This window comes from Gracilinanus agilis, chromosome 5, assembly GCF_016433145.1.
Source record: "Gracilinanus agilis isolate LMUSP501 chromosome 5, AgileGrace, whole genome shotgun sequence".
NCBI classification, from domain to species: Eukaryota; Metazoa; Chordata; class Mammalia; order Didelphimorphia; family Didelphidae; genus Gracilinanus; species Gracilinanus agilis.
The window spans coordinates 205743018-205762207 of NC_058134.1; the positions used below are offsets into that span (position 1 = coordinate 205743018).

Consider the following 19190-nt stretch of genomic DNA (forward strand, 5'->3'; position numbering starts at 1 on the left):
GGGTTAATGACTGTAGCAATCTAGAGTTTGATAAACCCAAAGACCTCAGCTTTAGGAATGAGAACTCACTATTTTACAAAAACTGCTAAAAAAAATTGGAAAACAGTATAACAGAAACTGGCTAAAGACCAGAATCTCACACCCTCTACCAAGATATAGTCAAAATGGATGATTTAGATATAAACAGTGATACTATAAATTAGAGGAACGCAATACTTTACCTGGCAGATCTTGGGAGAAGAGAAGAATTTATGACCAAACAAGAGACACAGAACATTATAAGATGTAAAATGAATAATTTTGATTATATTAAATTAAAAGGCTTTTATATAAACAAAACTAATGTAACCAGGATTACAACAAAGGAAACAACAAACTGGAAACAAATTTTATAACAAATTTCTCTGATAACTAATTTTCACAATTTTATAGAGAACCAAGTCAAATTTACAAGAAAACAAGCCGTTCCCCAATTGACAAATTGTCAAAAGATGTGAAAATGCAGTTTTCAAAAATAAAGAACTCAAAGCCAACAATAATCATATGAAAAAAGTATTCTAAATCAATCTTGATTAGATAAATGCATTAAAACAACACTGAGGTACCACCTCACACCTATCAGATTGGCCAATAAATGTTGGAGGGGATGTGGCAAAATTGGGACACTAATGCATTGTTGATGGAGTTGTGAATTGATCCAACTATTCTGGAAGGCAATTTGGAACTATGCCCAAAGAGCTATAAAACTGTGCATACCCTTTGATCCTGCAATATCACTATCAGGTCTGTATCCCAAAAAGATTAAAAAAAGGGGGAAAGGACCAATTGTACAAAAATATTTATAGCAGCAATTCTTGTAATGGCAAAGAATTGGAAACTGAGGGCATGTCCATCAATTAGGGAATGGCTTAAACTGTGGTACATATTAGTGATGTAATAAGGAATGATAATCAAAATGATTTCAGAAAAAGTTGGAAAGATCCGTATAAAAAAGATACAGAGCAAAATAAGCAGAACTGGGAGAACACTGTACACAGTTACAGCAATATTTGTACAATGATCAACCGTGAAAACTCTCTCCCTCTCCCCAGGCCTCCAATAAGTGATCTTTTTTTCAAAATTAATGATATATCTATCACCTATTTCACACTTAAATATAGGGTAGTATATGACAGCCATGTGTGCTTTATCTCAAACTGTAAGCTACCAAAGGATAGACAGAGACCATATTATTTACTATCTTGTATTCCCTAAAGCACCTGGCATACTGTCCTGCACTTAAGTCAAATAAATTCTGACTACCTAAAACCATCAAGATTCAGCCTCGAATGAGAGTTTAATACAGACTCATGGAAACACGATGTAAATTATTCATTTAGTGAATCTTTCTGACCCTGTCCCCTTCCAAATTCTACATTTTGATAAATTACATGGGACATTAGTCACCCAAAGGAACTTACCGAGCCTGTAAGCAAACTTTAGCCTTTTCTTCCCATCTCTCTGAAACTGTAAGGAGTTCCTGAAGTTCAGCCATAGCTTTCTCCACAGCATGGTGAGGTGCCAACCCCACCCCAGAGTCTATTAGCTTTTTCATAACATCCAAAGTGACACGCTGTGGATCTGAAAGTGTCAACCTCACTTCATCCAGCCACCGGGCCTGTTGCAACTCTTGCTTCAGCCGGGGCAGCTCAGGTAATTCTACATAGAGACTAGAACCCATGTCTATCAACATCTGAAGTTTGGAAGAGTCTGGGGTTTCATCCATCATAGCCTCTTGAGCACGTTCATGAAATTCTTCCACATCATCCAGTAGATTCTAACATAAAAAGAATATTCTAAGTTAAGTTATAACAAAAATTATTGGAACCAAAATGGGAAGTGATCATCCACACTGTCACTTCTAGGCATTTCAATTAAATTTCATCTCTATAGTACAAAAGGATCCAGTACAACAACTATAGCCATACAGCTGTATGTAATGACCACTATAATCTATTACTTCTATGTGACTTGGTAACTATTGCTTCTTACAATAAACCAACAGGCTGATTCCTAGCCATTTGTTTAAAATGTATTTAAACATTAAAGTACTATTTATTATATTTAGCATATATATAGTATATGTAGTAGATATTATTAGATTAGGCTATTAATTAAAATTAGACTCTTATGAACAAATATTAAACTTGGCATTCACAGATAAGGTAAGGGGAAGGGAAAGGGGCAGAAAAGAGAGAAAAAAAAAAAAGAAGGGACTGATATGCCTCATATAGTTATGGGGAAAATAATATAATTCAAAATAATTTTTGATCCTATAAAGTTAAAGTGGAGGAATAGAAATTAATAAAAAGACAACAGTATATCTTCTTAGAGTAGTTCTCATTTCAGGATCTCAAATAATAGCAATTTTATGAAGAAAGGAAAAAAGAAAGCACAAAGCTTATTCTTTCCCCATCTTTAAAATGAGGTGGGTAAACAAGAGGATCTCCTAAGATCCCTTCTAGTTCTAATATCACTCAATGAATCAGAAAAGAAATATTTGGGAGGTGGCAAATCACAGAGGCTAAACTACTCTTTGTTCATCCAGGGTTGTTCTGGTAGTTTCTCTTGAATCTCTTTATTCTCACACTCCAAATGAAAAAGAGCAATAAGAAAAAATAAAATACTCCAACCTTGACTTGTCGAGCCTGGCTGATGACACATGGAAGGCTAAAGAGTTGCTGGACAAAGGCCTTGAGTTCTTCCATAGTCAATTTGGTCCTAGTCTTCCCACTTTCCGGGCTCTGTCTGCTATGTAATTAACATACAGAGAGTTCACAGATGATATAGGATAGCATTCAGACAGGTCAGTATTGATTATACAGAAAAATCCATACATGATAGTTTTGACATCAAAGGTCATAAGCCAACATATATAACTGGACTTTTCAATCCAACTGGTTCAAATGAATCCACTGTATTACTAGTGATAGTTTCACCATTAATTCTATAGCTTTTTAATTAGAAACTGAATTTTTCTACTTTTTCTAATTTTTCTACAAGTCTTAGTCTTGGTTGCAGGCCTGTATACCTATAGTAACATACAAAAATATACTACTTTTAAAGTTCAAAGCCCTCAAAATTGCCAAGCCTGCATGCATAGCCCATGATGATACATTAGAGATTGGGTGACATTGTTTATAGATAATAAAAATAATGCATAGTGTGGTACTAAGCACTTAGGGATACACAATAATCACTAGACAGGAGTCTTCCTCTAAGGCTTTTTTTAGTCTTAATGATTATGGATCAATGAATGTGTGGTAACCTGTTCACGTTTCACTGCCCTTTGGGTGATCCTCAGTTTCAATTCTTCAGAGACTGTAGCCTTGTGTAATTTATAGCCACGTAACATTACAAGATTAACATAACTGTTAGAAAGGTGGGTTTTAAGGAGAAACTTGGGATTATTAAAAAAAAAAATTTAAAGAACAATGTATCCAAAAGCAATCTAGTTCATTCTTTTCTTATCTAAACTGGGGTTCAGATAACTATGCATTGGCAATGTTTATCCAAGATATATTCACACACTGATAAATTAGCCAATAGACTGTCCATCCGACTACATATCATCACCTGGACAATTGTCTGAAAATAACTTTTTTTTTTGGAACACAATTGTTATGGATCTTAGGAAACTCAACAATGTTCTAGACCTTGAGATGTAATCAGAATAATATCATATATGCACAGAAACATCAGGAGTACTGTATCATCTAAAAAGAATCTCTCTTCAATCTGGGATGCTTCACTAGATTGCATCCATGACACTAGTCATCACCTCTGGTGAGTTTACATCTTCTAGTTTTATGCCCACTGTATATGAATAACTAGAACATTAAAATTCTGTTTTTATCTTCCAAAGAATCTTGTATCATTTTGACATGTCATTTTAAACTTAAACTTATTTTGTTACACGAATCAAAATGCTAAATTTTATAATATAGAAACAATAAGCATAGTAAGTTCTTACATTCTTGTTGTTCTTTTTAGTTATATTAGCTGAAGGCCAAAATTGGGGAAGGGAAGAACCACAGCAAAGAATTTCTGATATCTGGATGAGCTGAATCTGACATTTATTCTTCCTAGCATCTAGTAGATTCTTTTGTCCATAAAGTCTGACCTTTAACTTCAACTGTTAGGGGAAATTTTTTATATGAATTCTAGAAATATGTTCAGATTCCCTAGTCACTGTTCCAATAACTCAGAGACTCAAATTCTCTCTCCTATTGGCCATTCTCTACTTACATGACTTTTGCTTACAAAGTTATCAAGCCTTCCAGAATAGCTGGTCTTTGATTTAGTTTCTTTAAAATATTACTGATGAATTAAAACAACTGAGGTACCACCTTACACCTAGCAGACTGGCCAATATGGCAGCAAAGGAAAGTGATAAATGCTGGAGGGGATGTGGCAAAATTGGGACACTAATACACTGCTGGTGAAGTTGTGAATTGTCCAACTATTCTGGAGGGAAATTCACTGCTGGATTTGTACCCCAAAGAGATAATACAGAAAAAGACTTGTACAAAAATATTTATAGCCACGTTCTTTGTGGTGGCAAAAAATTGGAAAATGAAGGGGTGTCCATCGATTGGGAATGGCTGAATAAATTGTGGTATATGATGGCAATGGAATATTATTATGCTGAAGGAAATAATAAACTGGAGGAACTCCATGTGAACTGGAAAGACCTACAGGAATTGATCAGAATGAAAGGGGCAGAACCAGGAGAACATTGTACACAGAGAATGATGACATATTATGGCCCAATCGAATGTAACAGACTTTTCTATTAGCAGCAATGCAATGACTCAAACAATCCAGAAGAACTTATGAAAAAGAATGCTTTCCATATCCAGAGAAAGAACTGTGGGAACAGAAATGCAGAAGAAAAACATGATTGATCATGTGGTTTGAAATGGATATGATTAGGATTTTGATGTTAAAAGATCACTCTACTGCAAATATGAATATAATGGAAATAGGTTTTGAACAATGATACATGTATAACCCAGTGGAACTGCTTATCAGCCAGGAGGGATGAAGGAAGAGGGGGGAAATCAAGAATCATGTAACCATGGAAAAATATTCTAAAGGAAAAAAAAAGAAAAAAAAATATTATTGATGCCTTTTGTTTTTAGACTGCAGTCAATTCTGCAGAGACCATGATCAAACAATATCAATGAGTCCTTTCTTATGGCAAAGTTAAGCAAAACTATCCAACACAGCAACTGTATCTGACATTATATGTAACTTTTTATCCCCTACTCCCTCACCCTCTCTAGCAAATGGAGAATAAGTACATTTCCTCAGCTCATAGAATAATTGTTTCTCATCTATTTCATTTTTTTAAAAAAATGTCCATTTTCTCCTTATTTTGCAATTTTTAAAAAATCATCTCTTGTCCCTTTACTAATATCAAATCCTCTTTAGTTATAGCTCCTTCTTTAGTTCCCTTTAGGGTACTTATTATCCTATCTGGAAGTATCCTGTGAATTGATTTCTTGGAACACTATTGATATCAACCCCTACTCTCCACCATGAAGTATATTTTCCTCAGTTTATTTTAATCCATAATATTTATTCATTGGGTTTTTTCCATCTTCTTGCTGATTCTGTTTACTCTCCCTTCTCCTGTTTTGAAATGATATTTTCTTTAAAGATCTTTTGTTACTTTAAAAGGTGTTCAACACTATTCTTGCAAAGGGCATTAGGACACTAGGCTATCTTATGACCTCTCACTCTACCATTTCATTGTCCAGTTTCTATCTTTTAAGTTCGGGGATTACAATCTGTCTCTTCCTAAAGAATTATGGACATATGAGTATCCAAAAGAAGGAAAACCTAAATTGAAAGAGCTGAAAAAGTTAAGAACAATGATAACATTTCATGTTTAATGAAGACAAATGCAAAATGCTGAAGGGCTAATTGCAAGGTGACAAAAATTATTAAATTATTGAAAAGAAATGCATAAATGAGCCAACTATTCTTTATCCTTACCTGTGTTTCTGTTTTTTGCTCAAAAGTAACTGAGCCACTGAAGCACAGGTTTCGGCTTCCTTCACAGCATCCCTGAGTTTTCTAAAGAGATCATTCTCTGGATACTTCCTGTCTTCAGCATCTTCCATCATCACTCTCAATTCGATCACATCTATACCATAAACAAAAAAGCTATATGAACACTACAAAATCAACTTTAAAAATAATTTTAAACTCTTAAACCCTATTCTATACAAGTGAATCATCTTTTAGCATCAACAAGTTGCAGCTGTGAAAATCTTACCAGCACAATAAGAATAATTCACTAGATGCTTATTCCTCTGTGCTACAATTTTTCTCCCATGTGAGGAAACTTCTTTTCATTCAATCTGCCTTTGGTGTCAGTATATTGAGAACAATCATCACCCAAAGAGAATCTGACATCTAATGCAGATCACTGATCCAAGGCTGAGGTTCTTCACCTATGATCCATGAATTTGGTTTTTTTAATATTTTTATAATTTTGTTTCAACTTTCCCTTTAATTTATGTATTTTCAAGAACATTTTAAACTATTATTTTGAGAAGCAGGCCATTGGCTTCATTAGACTGCCAAAGGGATCCACAACATAAAAAGGTTAAAGATGTCAACTTTTCTTCTAGATATCCATTCCCAAAGAGAAGGCTATTTCGTTCTTAGCCAATCCATTCATTCATCACAAACTTCAAGAAGTTCAAACTTCTCTAGGTGGTCTGGGAGGGATTTTAAAAGAAAAAAAATAAGAGTCTCATCCCACCTATTGAACCCTTATGAAAATGATTTTGTGTAAGATAAGTAATGTGTAAATTCTCTATTAGAGAAATTATCCCCTTTTAATGGCTTTAGTATAAAGAAAACTGACCTTTCTTGTGGTTGAGACTGGCAGATAATGCCTCTGTTACTCGACTGACCCAAGTGTCATAGGACTGTGCTCTAACTTTAACACCATATAAGAGAGAAGGAAGATCTTCCAATGGATACCGGTACCTTAGGAAAAGATAAGACAGCAAAAACGTCAAAAATTCTAATAAATTGAAAGAAATTAGGTAATAGAAATGTAACCAATCTAAGAAGAATACAAGATGACTTGTAGTAGTGTGGTCTAGGTCAGTGCTAGCGAACCTATGGCACGGGTGCCAAAGATAGCATATAGACCTCTCTCTGTGGGCATGTGGCCACCCCCTGCCAGAGTTTGTTACTAGAAAGGCAGAAGGATATGGGCAGATCTGCTCTCTTCCTCCCTCTCTACCATGCCTGACAACATTTTTTCCCATGGGAACACTTTCTCCCTCCCACGTGTATGGGGGGGAGGAAGGGGGAAGGGTGCCTACACCTGGCACTTGGTGGGGGGAGGAGGCATGGCACATGGTCTTGGGGGAGAGGCACAGCACTTGTTTGGGGAGGGCACAGCACTCCATCTCTAAAAGGCTTGTCATCACTACAGATGAAGTGATTAGGGAATTGCTTAAGGCAGTGATGGGCAAACTACGATCTGGATCTGGCCCATGGGGAATAATTTGCCCATCACTGGTATAGATGTATACCACAAGGAGCTTCTCTAGAAATTTAAAAAGAGGGGAGGATGTGTGTGGAAGGAGGAAGAGAAACATAGTAAATACCTAATAAGGCTGAATTTTAGCATCCATGATCAGAACAAAATTTAAAGGAATGGTAAAACAGAGGAAACTAATGAGAAAATACAATTCCGTTTTCTAGAAATTTAATTAAAAAATCATAAAACATTGGCAATAAGAGAGCTGTTCAGCAATACAGTTAATTATGTTGTAGGCTTCTATATAGCTCCCTATTTTCCTATAGCTTTCTTACTAGAATTTTAGCTTCCTGTTTTTATTTTATAGGTTTCCAAGTTTGCCAAACTTATTAATAATCTTAATAGTTGTAATACTTAGCATTTATATAGTATTTTAAGGTAGGTTAAGTAATTTAGATATATTATCTCATCTGATCCTCCCAACAATCTTGTTATGTAGAGCCTGCTATGATTTCCATTTTGCAGATGAAGAATCTGAGGTAGACAAAGATTTAATGGAGACCTCAGAGTCTGTAGCCAGTAAATGTCTGAAGATGAATTTAACTCAGATCTTCCTCCAGAATCCAGGTCTAATCTTCTATCCATTGTGCTACCATGCTGCCTCTAGCTGGGTTTGTAGTTCCCCAAACAAGAGGAATATGGCAGAAAGCTTAAAAGAAGATGATTAGTTTTCATACCTAAGACATTTCTTCTGCATGGGGCAAGGGCACAAGTCAGCTGGATGGTAGAGACACACAAGCCGATCAGGGTTACAAGAACAAGTAAGAGCAGAGAGAAAGCATGTAGTTCTGCAAGCTGAACACTGTCGCTCATCATCAGGAACAAGCTCAAACACCTCTTCTTCCGATAATAGTACACCCTAAAACAGAATTTTTCACTAAAAATAAATTATCTTTTTTTAAGCCCTTAAAAAGGAACAAAAATTACCTACTGATTAGTTATGAGTACAATTATTGAAGGTGTAATTCCTTTTAATAGCAAACAAACAAAAAAAACCATACATAACAAACAATACCTTACCCTTAAATAATATAAAAAAGTATTAGTTCCTATTTGTATGACATGGTTCAAAAGTCGAAAACTATTTCTAACTTCTAAGAGTTTAATATCCAAGCAATAACCCTGATACACAAAGACATAAGTATTATGATTTTTCTTCTTATTTAGGGTAGAAACTGTAGCATGCAAGAAAGTATGGTACTCACATCTGTCAGAGATAAAGCAATGTCTTTGCTATTAATGTTATTCATAAATTCAACTACTGCTATGGGGACAATAATTGAAACTATAAATAACCTTATACAACAAGGGTAAAAAGTTAAGTTTTACCAGAAGTTAAAACCAATCTAAAAAACCTACTACTAAATATACCATACAGGGATAAAGTAAGGAATTAGAAGAAGTCAGAAGAACTAGGCTCCATTATCAGACCCAAAAGTTGTGCAACAATAAATAAGTCATTTGAACTTACTAGTCTTCTCTTTTCTATTAGGAGGAATGTGTGAAATCTCTTACATTTCTAACACTATGATTCTAGGGATACTGCTTTAATTCTCTGTGGATTAAGACAAGAGCCTTATGCTCTCCATGCCTAGCTTGTCTACATGTTCTATTTTTATTTTCCCTTACTTACCCCATAAAGCCCAACGTGCTATTAAATAAATAATTAAGTTTTCCCCAATAGATAAGTGGTCAGACAAGTGATCTTAAAATTTTGGAAAAAATAGGTTGAAAACTGTTACTACAATAATTGAGAAAATAAAATGTCAAAAATAACTTTAAACAATAGGTAAATGGTCAAAAGAAATGAACAATTATCAAAAGAAGCATAAAATATTTACAATCATAAGAAGGAATAATCCAAATAACTAATGATAAAAAAAATGTAAATCAAAACAACCCTGAAGTTTCATAGCCTACAATTTGGCAAATGATAAAAAATGGCAACATTCGTTGTTGGCTTCGGTATTGGCAATACTACCATTCCATCTGGCAATACTCAATGCTGGAATGATAGATGCACTAATACATCATTAGTGGAGTTATAAAATAATACACAAAATGTAAATGGCCATACTCTTTGAACCAGATTCCACTAACTGAACTCATATTCTAAAGAAGCCATTCATAAGAAAAAAGTTTCCACATACACCCAAATATTTATAGCAGCCCCTTTTTTAAACAACAACAAAATTGAGGGGGAGGGAGGAATAGATGCCTGCTGATTAAGGAATACCTAAATAAATTGGTAGATGAATGTAATAGAATATTATTGTCCTGTCAAGAAATGATGTATATGAATACAGAGAAGCATGCAAAGTTCTGATACCAAGTGAAGTAAGCAGGTACAAGATAGCAATTTAAATAGACTCCAGCAAAGTAGATGGAAAGAATAATCACACATCAAAAAAGTCAATGTAACAAAATTACAAAGATCAAGCATGACTTAAGGAGTCAGGAAAACTCACATCTTTTTGAAGTTCAAATCCAAACTCAATTGCTTACTCGCTGGGTGATCCTGGGTAAGTCATTTAAATCTGTTTGTCTCAGTTTCCTCATCTATAAAATGAGCTAGAGAAGGAAACGGCAAACCACTCCAGGATCTTTGCCAAGAAAACCCCAAATGCAGTCACAAAGAGTCAGATGTGAATGAAATGGCTGAATAACAAAGATATTCCAAAAAAAAGATCATACCACAAGCTGATATTCAAACATGATTACTATAGCCTCACAGTAATGAAGATAGTGATCAAAATCTTGAAAATTTTACTGAGCTGATGTGCTCAACCCTATCCCAGGTAATGAGAGCCAAGAAGAGAAGGAGAAAACAAAATTATAATATATATTCCCTGCACACCATATGACAATACTAAACACTATAAGATAATACAGTGGCATCCTATCTTACCTCTAGTAACTTCAGTTATATACATCAGAAGCAAGAATTCATAAGTAAGCAAAAAAGACCTGTGAGTAACTGAAATGAGTTAGAATAAAACTCAGACACTAAAACTTGTGTTTTAAAAGCTGGAACCTTGAGGGTTTCACTCAGAATTTACTGTTGTAGCCTGAGAGCACATGACTAAGACTTAAAGAGGAGGGTTGTTAAAAGTAGCCACAAGTAACAAAGATAAAACAAAATAAAAATTCTGTAGTATTATACTACAATATAGTAACTGATTTTATTTTGGGAATAAGACCCATGATCTCATGGATATAAAGAACTTCCAATAAAGAAAATCACTCTACCAATACACAATGGCAACTCTTTTTCAACTTAGATTCCATTCTCAGACTTGCTCAAAGCACTGAGAGTTTAAGCAACTTCCCAAGGGTGACAAGGCCTCCTGATGGGTCCAAGAGAAACTGAACTTCGTGTGGTCTGTAAAAGCCAACACTACCTTCTCTGCCTTCTTTGTATACCTATTACTTAGCACAGGGTCTTGCAAAAATTAATAAATAATACTGACTTGCTAATTCCTAAATCCAAGGCCAGTTCTCAACCCAACTTGCCATTTTACATCCTCCTTAATGAGCAGGGAAATACAAAAGTGATTGACCTTACTGTTCCTTCAAATCTAACTCATTTTATAAAACCTAAGTGACATGAAATCATCGTTACTTTCAGTATATGCCCACATACTGATTTTTCTTGTCAAAGATTTCATTTTAGAAATATAGCCTCTATCTTGACTCCCATAATAAAGATGGGAGGTCCTGAGTTCAAATCTGGCCTTAAGACACTTCCTAATTATGCTCAAAGGCCTTTAAAAGATCACATGCCCTTTGATCCAGCTATATCACTACTGTGTGTGTTCCCCCAAAAGATTTTTAAAAATGTTTGTACAAAAATATTTATAGCTGCGTTTTTTGTGGTGGCAAAAAAAGGAAAACACGGGGGTGTCCCTTGATTGGGGGATGGCTGAACAAATTAGGGAGTGATGGAATATTACTGTGCTGTAAGGAATGATGAACTGGAGGATTTCTATATAAACTAGAAGAACCTCCATGAACTGATACAGAGTGAAATTAGCAGAACTGGGAGAACATTATTCACAGAAAGTGAAACACTGTAGGACGATCAAATGTAATAAACTCTGCTACAAATAGCAATGCAATGATCAAGAATAATCCCATGGAATTTATGAAAAAGAATGCTATCCACAGAGAAAGAACTGTGGGAGTAGAAATGCAGAAGAAAAACATATGATTTATCACTTGGTTACATGGGTATATGATTTGGAGTTGTGGTTTTTAAAAAATTACAAATATTAATAATATAATAATAGGTTTTGAGTAGTTAAGATATATATAAACCAGTAGAATTGCTTGTTAGCTCCAGGAGCGGGGGAGGGAGAAAACATGAATCATGTAACCAAAGAGAAAAGATTATAAATAAAATAATTTGGGGGGGGGGGCTTAAAAAAAGACCCTTCCTAGCTGTGTGACCCTGGGCAAGTCACTTAACCTCCACTGCCTAGCCCACATCCCTCTTCTGCCTTGGAACCAATATACGGTATTGATTCTAAGGCAGAAGGTAAAGGTTTAAAACATAGTAAGCTTTAAAGATCTGAGTCACTTACATGAATATCTTAACCCTTAAGATATGTGTTATCAAACAAAATTAATGCTAAATTTTATGGTTTAGACCAGTGATAGGCAAACTTTTTAAAGAGGGGGCCAAAGGAAAGGAAATGCTCATCCCTCAGTCTGTTTCTAAAGCAACTCTTTCGAAGTTTCATTGTATTGTATCCTACTCATTGTATTCATCAGATTAAGAATAATGTCTCACAACCAGATAGAACATTTCAGGGGGCTGTAGTTTGCCCATCACTTGTTTAGACCATAAAGGAAATAGGAGTACAAAAAAAAAAAAAATGAACACTGAAATAGCTAGGGAAGGCCAAGGAAGTGAAGGGACAAGAATTCCAGGTAAGGAAAACAACATGGAGGGAGGGATTGAGAAGGAAAGGGAATAAGCCTGTCTAGAACAGAGAGAGACAGGGTTTAGTAAGAAATAATATATAGACTGGTCCACCAAGGCCTTGAAAGTTAAGCAGGGGGGTTAGATTTAATATGCCAGAAAACAGGAAACAAAGTATTTGAACAAAGTAATAACACACTAAAGTTGTACTTCAAAAAATGTCTGATAGTAGCAAAGAAAACAAAGATTAGATTAGGGAAAATTTCAAGTCAGAATCCACCAAATAAATTATTAGAACTGAATCAAATCAGTGACAATGGGAATAGAGAAGGGGTGGACATAAAAAACATTTGAAAGGGGAAAATGTCAATTTAATTTAACTAAGTAGGGGACAGGGCAGAAGAAAAGAAGAGTCAGAAGGAATCACAGACTAAGACAAAGAGCTTTCAAAATTACATATTGAATTTATTATATATTCTAAATAAAAGCAAGCTCCATATAACAGAGATTCAGAGTTTCATTTGCGATCCTCTTCTGTTTAATATACACATATATAGAAATGCTCCTTTTAAGTTCAGGATTTTAAACAATAAAAGAAAATATAAATACCAAGTTAAAGAAATAGACGACTCAAAAATAACACCAAAGATTTCAGCTAAACCAATCAAATACAAGATAGCATAGTTGAAAGAAATAGCAAAGTTGGGAAGTGGGATGCTTTGTGAGGCACAATGAAAGGTAAGACCATAGCTACTAAAATCCCCCAAAAGAAAGCTCATGACACCGAAGACTTTGTCACTGTCAAATGGTTCAACATCAGAAACTGGTATGGTAAGAACCACTAGAGCTTCTCATATGACTTGTGCAAAACTTAAATTCTCCATATATGTTATCTCCCCATTAGAAAAGGAATAGTATAACTTTTGTATAGGATGAAAGGAGAAAGATAAATGGGGACAAGCAGGATGAAGAGAAATAAAGTTAGTAACTGAATGGGAATGAGATGAATTCACCCATAAAATACCATCAGAGAGCAAAGTGGTTTAAAAAACTGGAATCACACATTATGTTGTCTATAGAAACACACTTGAAGCATACAGGCACACGCAGAATAAAAGTAAAGGGCCAGAGGAGAATCTATTATAACTAAAGTGAAAAAAGCAAGAGTAGCAATTATGATCTCAGACGAACCAAAAATAAATCTAATTAAAAGAGATAAACAGACAAACTACCTTTCTTAAAAGGTATCTTATACAATGATGTAATATCAGCACCAGACACATATGCCTCAAAAGGCATATAGCATCTAAATTCTTAGAGGAAAAGTTAAATGAAGCTAGATCTAAAAACAATTATAAAAATATTATTTGTTCACAGGTAGGCCAAGTCAATATAATAAAAATGACAATCTTACCTAAATTAATTTATTTATTCAATTGCATGCCAATTTCAAACTACAAAAAAATCATTTCATAGAGCTAGAAAAAAAAACAACAACAAAATTCATCTGAAAGAACTAAAGGTCAAGAATATCAAGGGAATTAACGGAAAAAATATGAAGGGAGGCAGTCTAGGTGTACCAGATCTCAAAATGTATTATAACATGGTAATCATCAAAACAAACTAATCCTGGATAAGAAATAGTGGTAGATAAGTCTACTAGATTAGGTACATAATATATAATGGTAAATGGCAACAGTAGATCTAGGGTTTGATAAATCCAAAGATCACAGCTTTTGGGCTAAGAACTCACTATTTGACAAAAACTGCTGGGAAAACTACAAAACAGTATAGCAGAAACTAGATATGGTCTAACATCTCATACAGTATACCAAGATATATTGTAAAATAGATACCTGATTTAGACATAAAGGGTGATGTAATAAGCAAATTAGAGGAGCATGAAACAGTTTGCCCATAAAATTTATGGATAACAAGAATTGTTGACCAAACAAAAGATAGCATTATGAGATATAAAATGTAAAAGTTTGATTATGTTAAATTTTAAAAGGCTTTGCCTAAACAAGACAAATGCATCCACAAATATAAGAAAAGCAAAAACTGGAAAAAAAATTTTTACAGCCAAGTGTTTTTGATGAACAATATCCAATTTATAATGTCGCAAATCATTCCCCAATTGATGAATGGTCAAAGGATATGAACAAGCAGTTTTCAAACTAAGAAATCAAAGCCATCTATAGTCAAAAGGAAAAATGCTCTAAATCACTACTGATTAGAGAAATGCAAATTAAGACAACCTCACCCCTATCAAATTGCCTATTATGACAGAAAAGAAAAATGATAAATGTTGTAGAGGATGTGGGAAAATTGGGATACTAATACACTGCTGGTAGAGTTGTGAGCTCTGATCTAAACATTCTAAAGAGTAATTTGAAACTATGTCCAAAGGGCTATGCATCTATTCATACTCCTTGGCCTAGCAATATCACTACTAGGTCTGAATCACAAAGATTTTTTTTTAAAAAAGGGAAAATACCAATTTATACAAATATATTTAAAGAAACTCTTTTTGTGGTGGTGAAGAATTGGAAATTGAGGGGATGCCCATCAACTAGGGAAAGGATGAACAAGTTGTGGTATATGATTGTAATGGGAAACTATTGAGCTATAAGAAATGACAAGCAAGATGATTTCAGAAAAATCTATGAACTGATGCAAAGTGAAGTAAGCAGAACTAACAGTAATATTACATAATGATCAACTGTGAATAATATAAATACTCTCAACATTAGAATGATTTAAAACAATTTCAAAAGACTCGTAATGAAAAATGTTTAGCCACTTCCAGAGAAAAAAGTGATGGGAGTCTGGATGTATATCAAAACAAACTATTTTTCATTTTATTTTTTGTTTCTCAATCTATGTTTTCTTTCAACAATGTGACAAATATGGAAATTTTTGCATGACAGCACAAGCTAACAAATTACTAACCATCTCAGGGAGAGAATGGGGGAGAAAATTTGGAACTCAAAATTTAAAAAAAAAAGTTAAAAATTGTTTTTACATGTAATTAAAAAAAATTATAAAATAGCACTAAGTTTACTCACCATTTGTACAACAGATTCCCTCAGCCGAGTCTCCTCTTCAGTCATAAGGGTCATTTCTTTGCAGACCATAGCAGCAAGCCCTACATCAAGGCACTCTGGATCTGCAGCCATCTTGAAGATAAGTTCCTCATGTGAGAACACACAGTGACGCCTTAGTCGTCGATAATGATTCACACACTGACGTCCAATAGGCAGCTGAAGCCATGAAAGGATACCCAAATCGAATTACTTGTCTACGTTACATTCTATAATGCAGAATAATAATAATAACTGGCATTTATATAGCGCTTTAAAGTTTGCAAAGTTTTACATACAGTATTTCATTTGAGCTTTACAATAACCCTGTCAGGTAAGTACTATAAGCACTATTATTTAGTTAGTTATTTATTGGGCTACATTCTTGGTAATGGAACTTTAAAAACAAACTTCTTCTACCATCTTCTACCATTTTAAGTCAGTATTTATTCTGCCACTTATAGTCTTAAGTCAGTAGCCAGTGGCACTCGAGGTTGAATGATTTGCCCAGGATCACTGAATGAGTATATGTCAGAGGTCATACTTAAACCTAGGTTTTCTTGGCTATTAGGCTGGCATCCATCCAGTACATGGCACTGCTTCAAAGTATTATCCCCAATTTAAAGATAAGGAAAGTAAGGCTCAGAGAGCTTAAATGGTCTGTGAATGGTCTTACAATAAGTGTCACGTGGGATTTGAACTTAAGCCTCTGACTCCAAGTCCAGTCTGCTTTCTTCTAAAGCACACTGTCATCTAACAGATCCCTCCCTTTGTTCCCAAAAATGCCCTCTAAAGTTATATTCCATACTCTAGAAAGAGAAACATTAATCAAACTGTACAGGTCAGGACCCATGTTCTAAGATAAATGTTATTTTAAAAGACTAAGAAATCAAGCATTAATTTTACATTTAAGAATGCCTTTTCTGCAAAAGTCTTTTTTAAAATTTTTTGGCAAAGGATTTTTTTTCCTCAAAATAATTAGCCCAATCTTAGTTTAACTCCAAAACACTGGTATCTATGATATTGAAGGTATTAATACTATCCATACCACACATAAAGAAAAATCTGTTCAGGTCAGATGACAAAATTTTTATTTGTATGAATTTTAGTAAATTTAATTTTCATCTTATTTGAAGGCTGGAATACAAAATAAAATATAGGAGACCTTTAGAAAATTGAGAGCTTAGAATGATCTTCCACTTTGAAATAACCATAGGATAGATAGTGAATCAATATATTAAACTCACTCCTATTGACCTATACAGTTCAGAGATAAACAAAGGCATAAGTGAAATGAATTATCACATAGTAACAGAGTACAACACTAACTAAAGGCAGAATATGTAAAGGACAGGGCTAAGGATATATCCAGTCTATCTTAAGAAGTAACTAAAATCAAGGGGCAGCTGGGGGCTCAGTGGATTGAGAACCAAGCCTAGGGATGGGAGGTCCTGGGTTCAAAATTGACCTTAGACTATTGTGATCCTGGGCAAGTCACTTAATCCCCACTGCCTAGCCCTTACCACTCTTCTGTCTTCTAAGTTATTAAAACAAAATAACTAAAATTAGCAGATCAAATTAAGTCACTAAATACATCATTTGGTATTTTAAAATTTTATTGCTAAGTTGAAACTTTGTTCAATTTGATCTTCTTAATGAAAATTAGTATAACTCCCATTTAATTGTTTATAAATAATTTATACTGTTAAGAATTTATGCTGTTATTTCTATTGTTAAGAATGAAATAAAACATGATGGTTCAGTTTAGAAAGGAGTGTTCATGGGAATTATTTTTTTAATAAATGCCTTTGTGAAAATGATAAAAACATTAAAGTTGGGTTTATTCTACTAATCAATGAAAAACAGAAAAGTTAACTGATAGTTTCCTTGATTCACATCTCAAAGTTCTCCCTCATTTATCCTTTATGGGAAGTAACACTGCCTAGTAAGAAGAGCACTAGATTTGGGAGTTAAACCTAATATAAGAGTAATAACTCTACCAGCAAAGGTCCAACCATGGACAAATATCAAATTTCATCAGTCTTCTATTTCTCAACTAAAAAAACTTTTAAAGCTAAGATATTGCTTTATCCAATTATAATAAATGAGATTACCTACATGAAAACACTCTAAGTTTCTCCAAGATAGTAATATAATACCTGAGGTATAATAATAAAGTCATTAGAGATTTAATATCCACAAATCATGCCCAAAAAAGCCCCCTTATTTGATGGCCACATATTATTGTGCTAATAAAATTAGAATTAACAGTTGATGTCCATACAGTTTACAAAGTACTTGACACATATTATCTTACATACAATATTATTTATTGTATATTATTAAACTCAAGGGGGAAAAAAGGACTTGGGATTTTTTGCCACCTCCTTATAACTAATTTTTAGAAAGAATGAAATGGGAAAAAAGACTAATGATAAAAGGAAAGAAAATCAAGTGTTAGTAATCATCAACAAACTAGATGGTCCTCTGCTTAACAATCACAAGTTGAACATGATCCTTTCAGAAAGCTTTTCTTTCAATTGTTTGTCAAACCATAGCAACATTTACCTATATCTAATGGGCATTCATCCTGTTATGTCACTTTTACATGTTTAAGGTTTCAAGTTAAGTCCTAACAAGTGTTCTTTCTTCATTAAGCTTCTACCTCACGTCAAGATCATACCACTAGGTATTTGGTAGGTAATGAATTAACAATCAACCCTAATGACCAAGCTAGTCTAGATATGTAGAGCCAAAGTCAGCGGAGTCACCAAAAACAAAAGCAAAATTTAAGAGTGGTGGTCATCCCAATCCTTTCATGCAAGGATTTTCTAAAAGACTATATTCTAAAACATGCAATCTCATGTTCATTTTATATGATATAATTATTACTATCATCCTCTAAGGATAGCAGAGTGCCCCTAGCTATCATCACTATTCCCCCAAATTTGGGTTGCACAAAACCCAAGTTTATTCTATAAACACATTTTTAGTAGGAATAACAAAGTGACAACAATGAAAATAGCAATGGTCATTTTTTTAAAATGTGTTTTGACAACCAAAAATTTCATCATAAAGTGGCTGGTCTATGGATGTGGGCCAGTAGTCAAAGGTCCTTGGACTGCCATGAAGCCTTTCCTATTCGGTAAAGCCCATCAAGAGTTTGTATGCTAGTAGTCTTATCTTTCAGAATATGAACTGCCTACAAATCAAAACTGAAGCATCAGAGTAAAACTTTGACTTTAAATGTTTTTTAAAAGAGCTTTCACAGTAATTTTGTCTAAGTACTTTTCAAAGTGTACCTGAAAATGTTTTTCTTTTGAGAGAGTTCAATTTTAGGACTGTGGCCTGCAATCAGAGAAGCTTACCTTTGGATTGATATAATATTGTTAAATTAATACCTCAATCATCCCTGCAAGTTTAGTCATGTTTCTGATATCAAAAACTTACAAAAGCTTAGAGACAATGGAGCTCAATCACAAAAAGCCTAAAGAAGCCACCTCTAAAAGCAAAGAACTATGGACATCAATTGCTCATTTTTAAATCAGACAGAGTGAAGTAGGAATAAGGA

General features: G+C 34.2%; 1 protein-coding gene across 1 annotated transcript in view; it reads right to left on the reverse strand.

Annotated features, from left to right (window-relative positions):
* Positions 1-19190, reverse strand: part of KDM5A (lysine demethylase 5A) — a 99906-nt gene that overhangs the window by 43835 nt on the left and 36881 nt on the right. Inside the window, exons 14-19 of the mRNA XM_044679413.1 lie at positions 15605-15799; positions 8290-8471; positions 6923-7047; positions 6043-6193; positions 2673-2787; positions 1461-1816 (exon numbers count right to left, since the gene is read on the reverse strand). Of these exons, the coding sequence (XP_044535348.1) occupies positions 1461-1816; positions 2673-2787; positions 6043-6193; positions 6923-7047; positions 8290-8471; positions 15605-15799 (1124 nt within the window). The remainder of the gene's footprint in view (positions 1-1460; positions 1817-2672; positions 2788-6042; positions 6194-6922; positions 7048-8289; positions 8472-15604; positions 15800-19190) is intronic.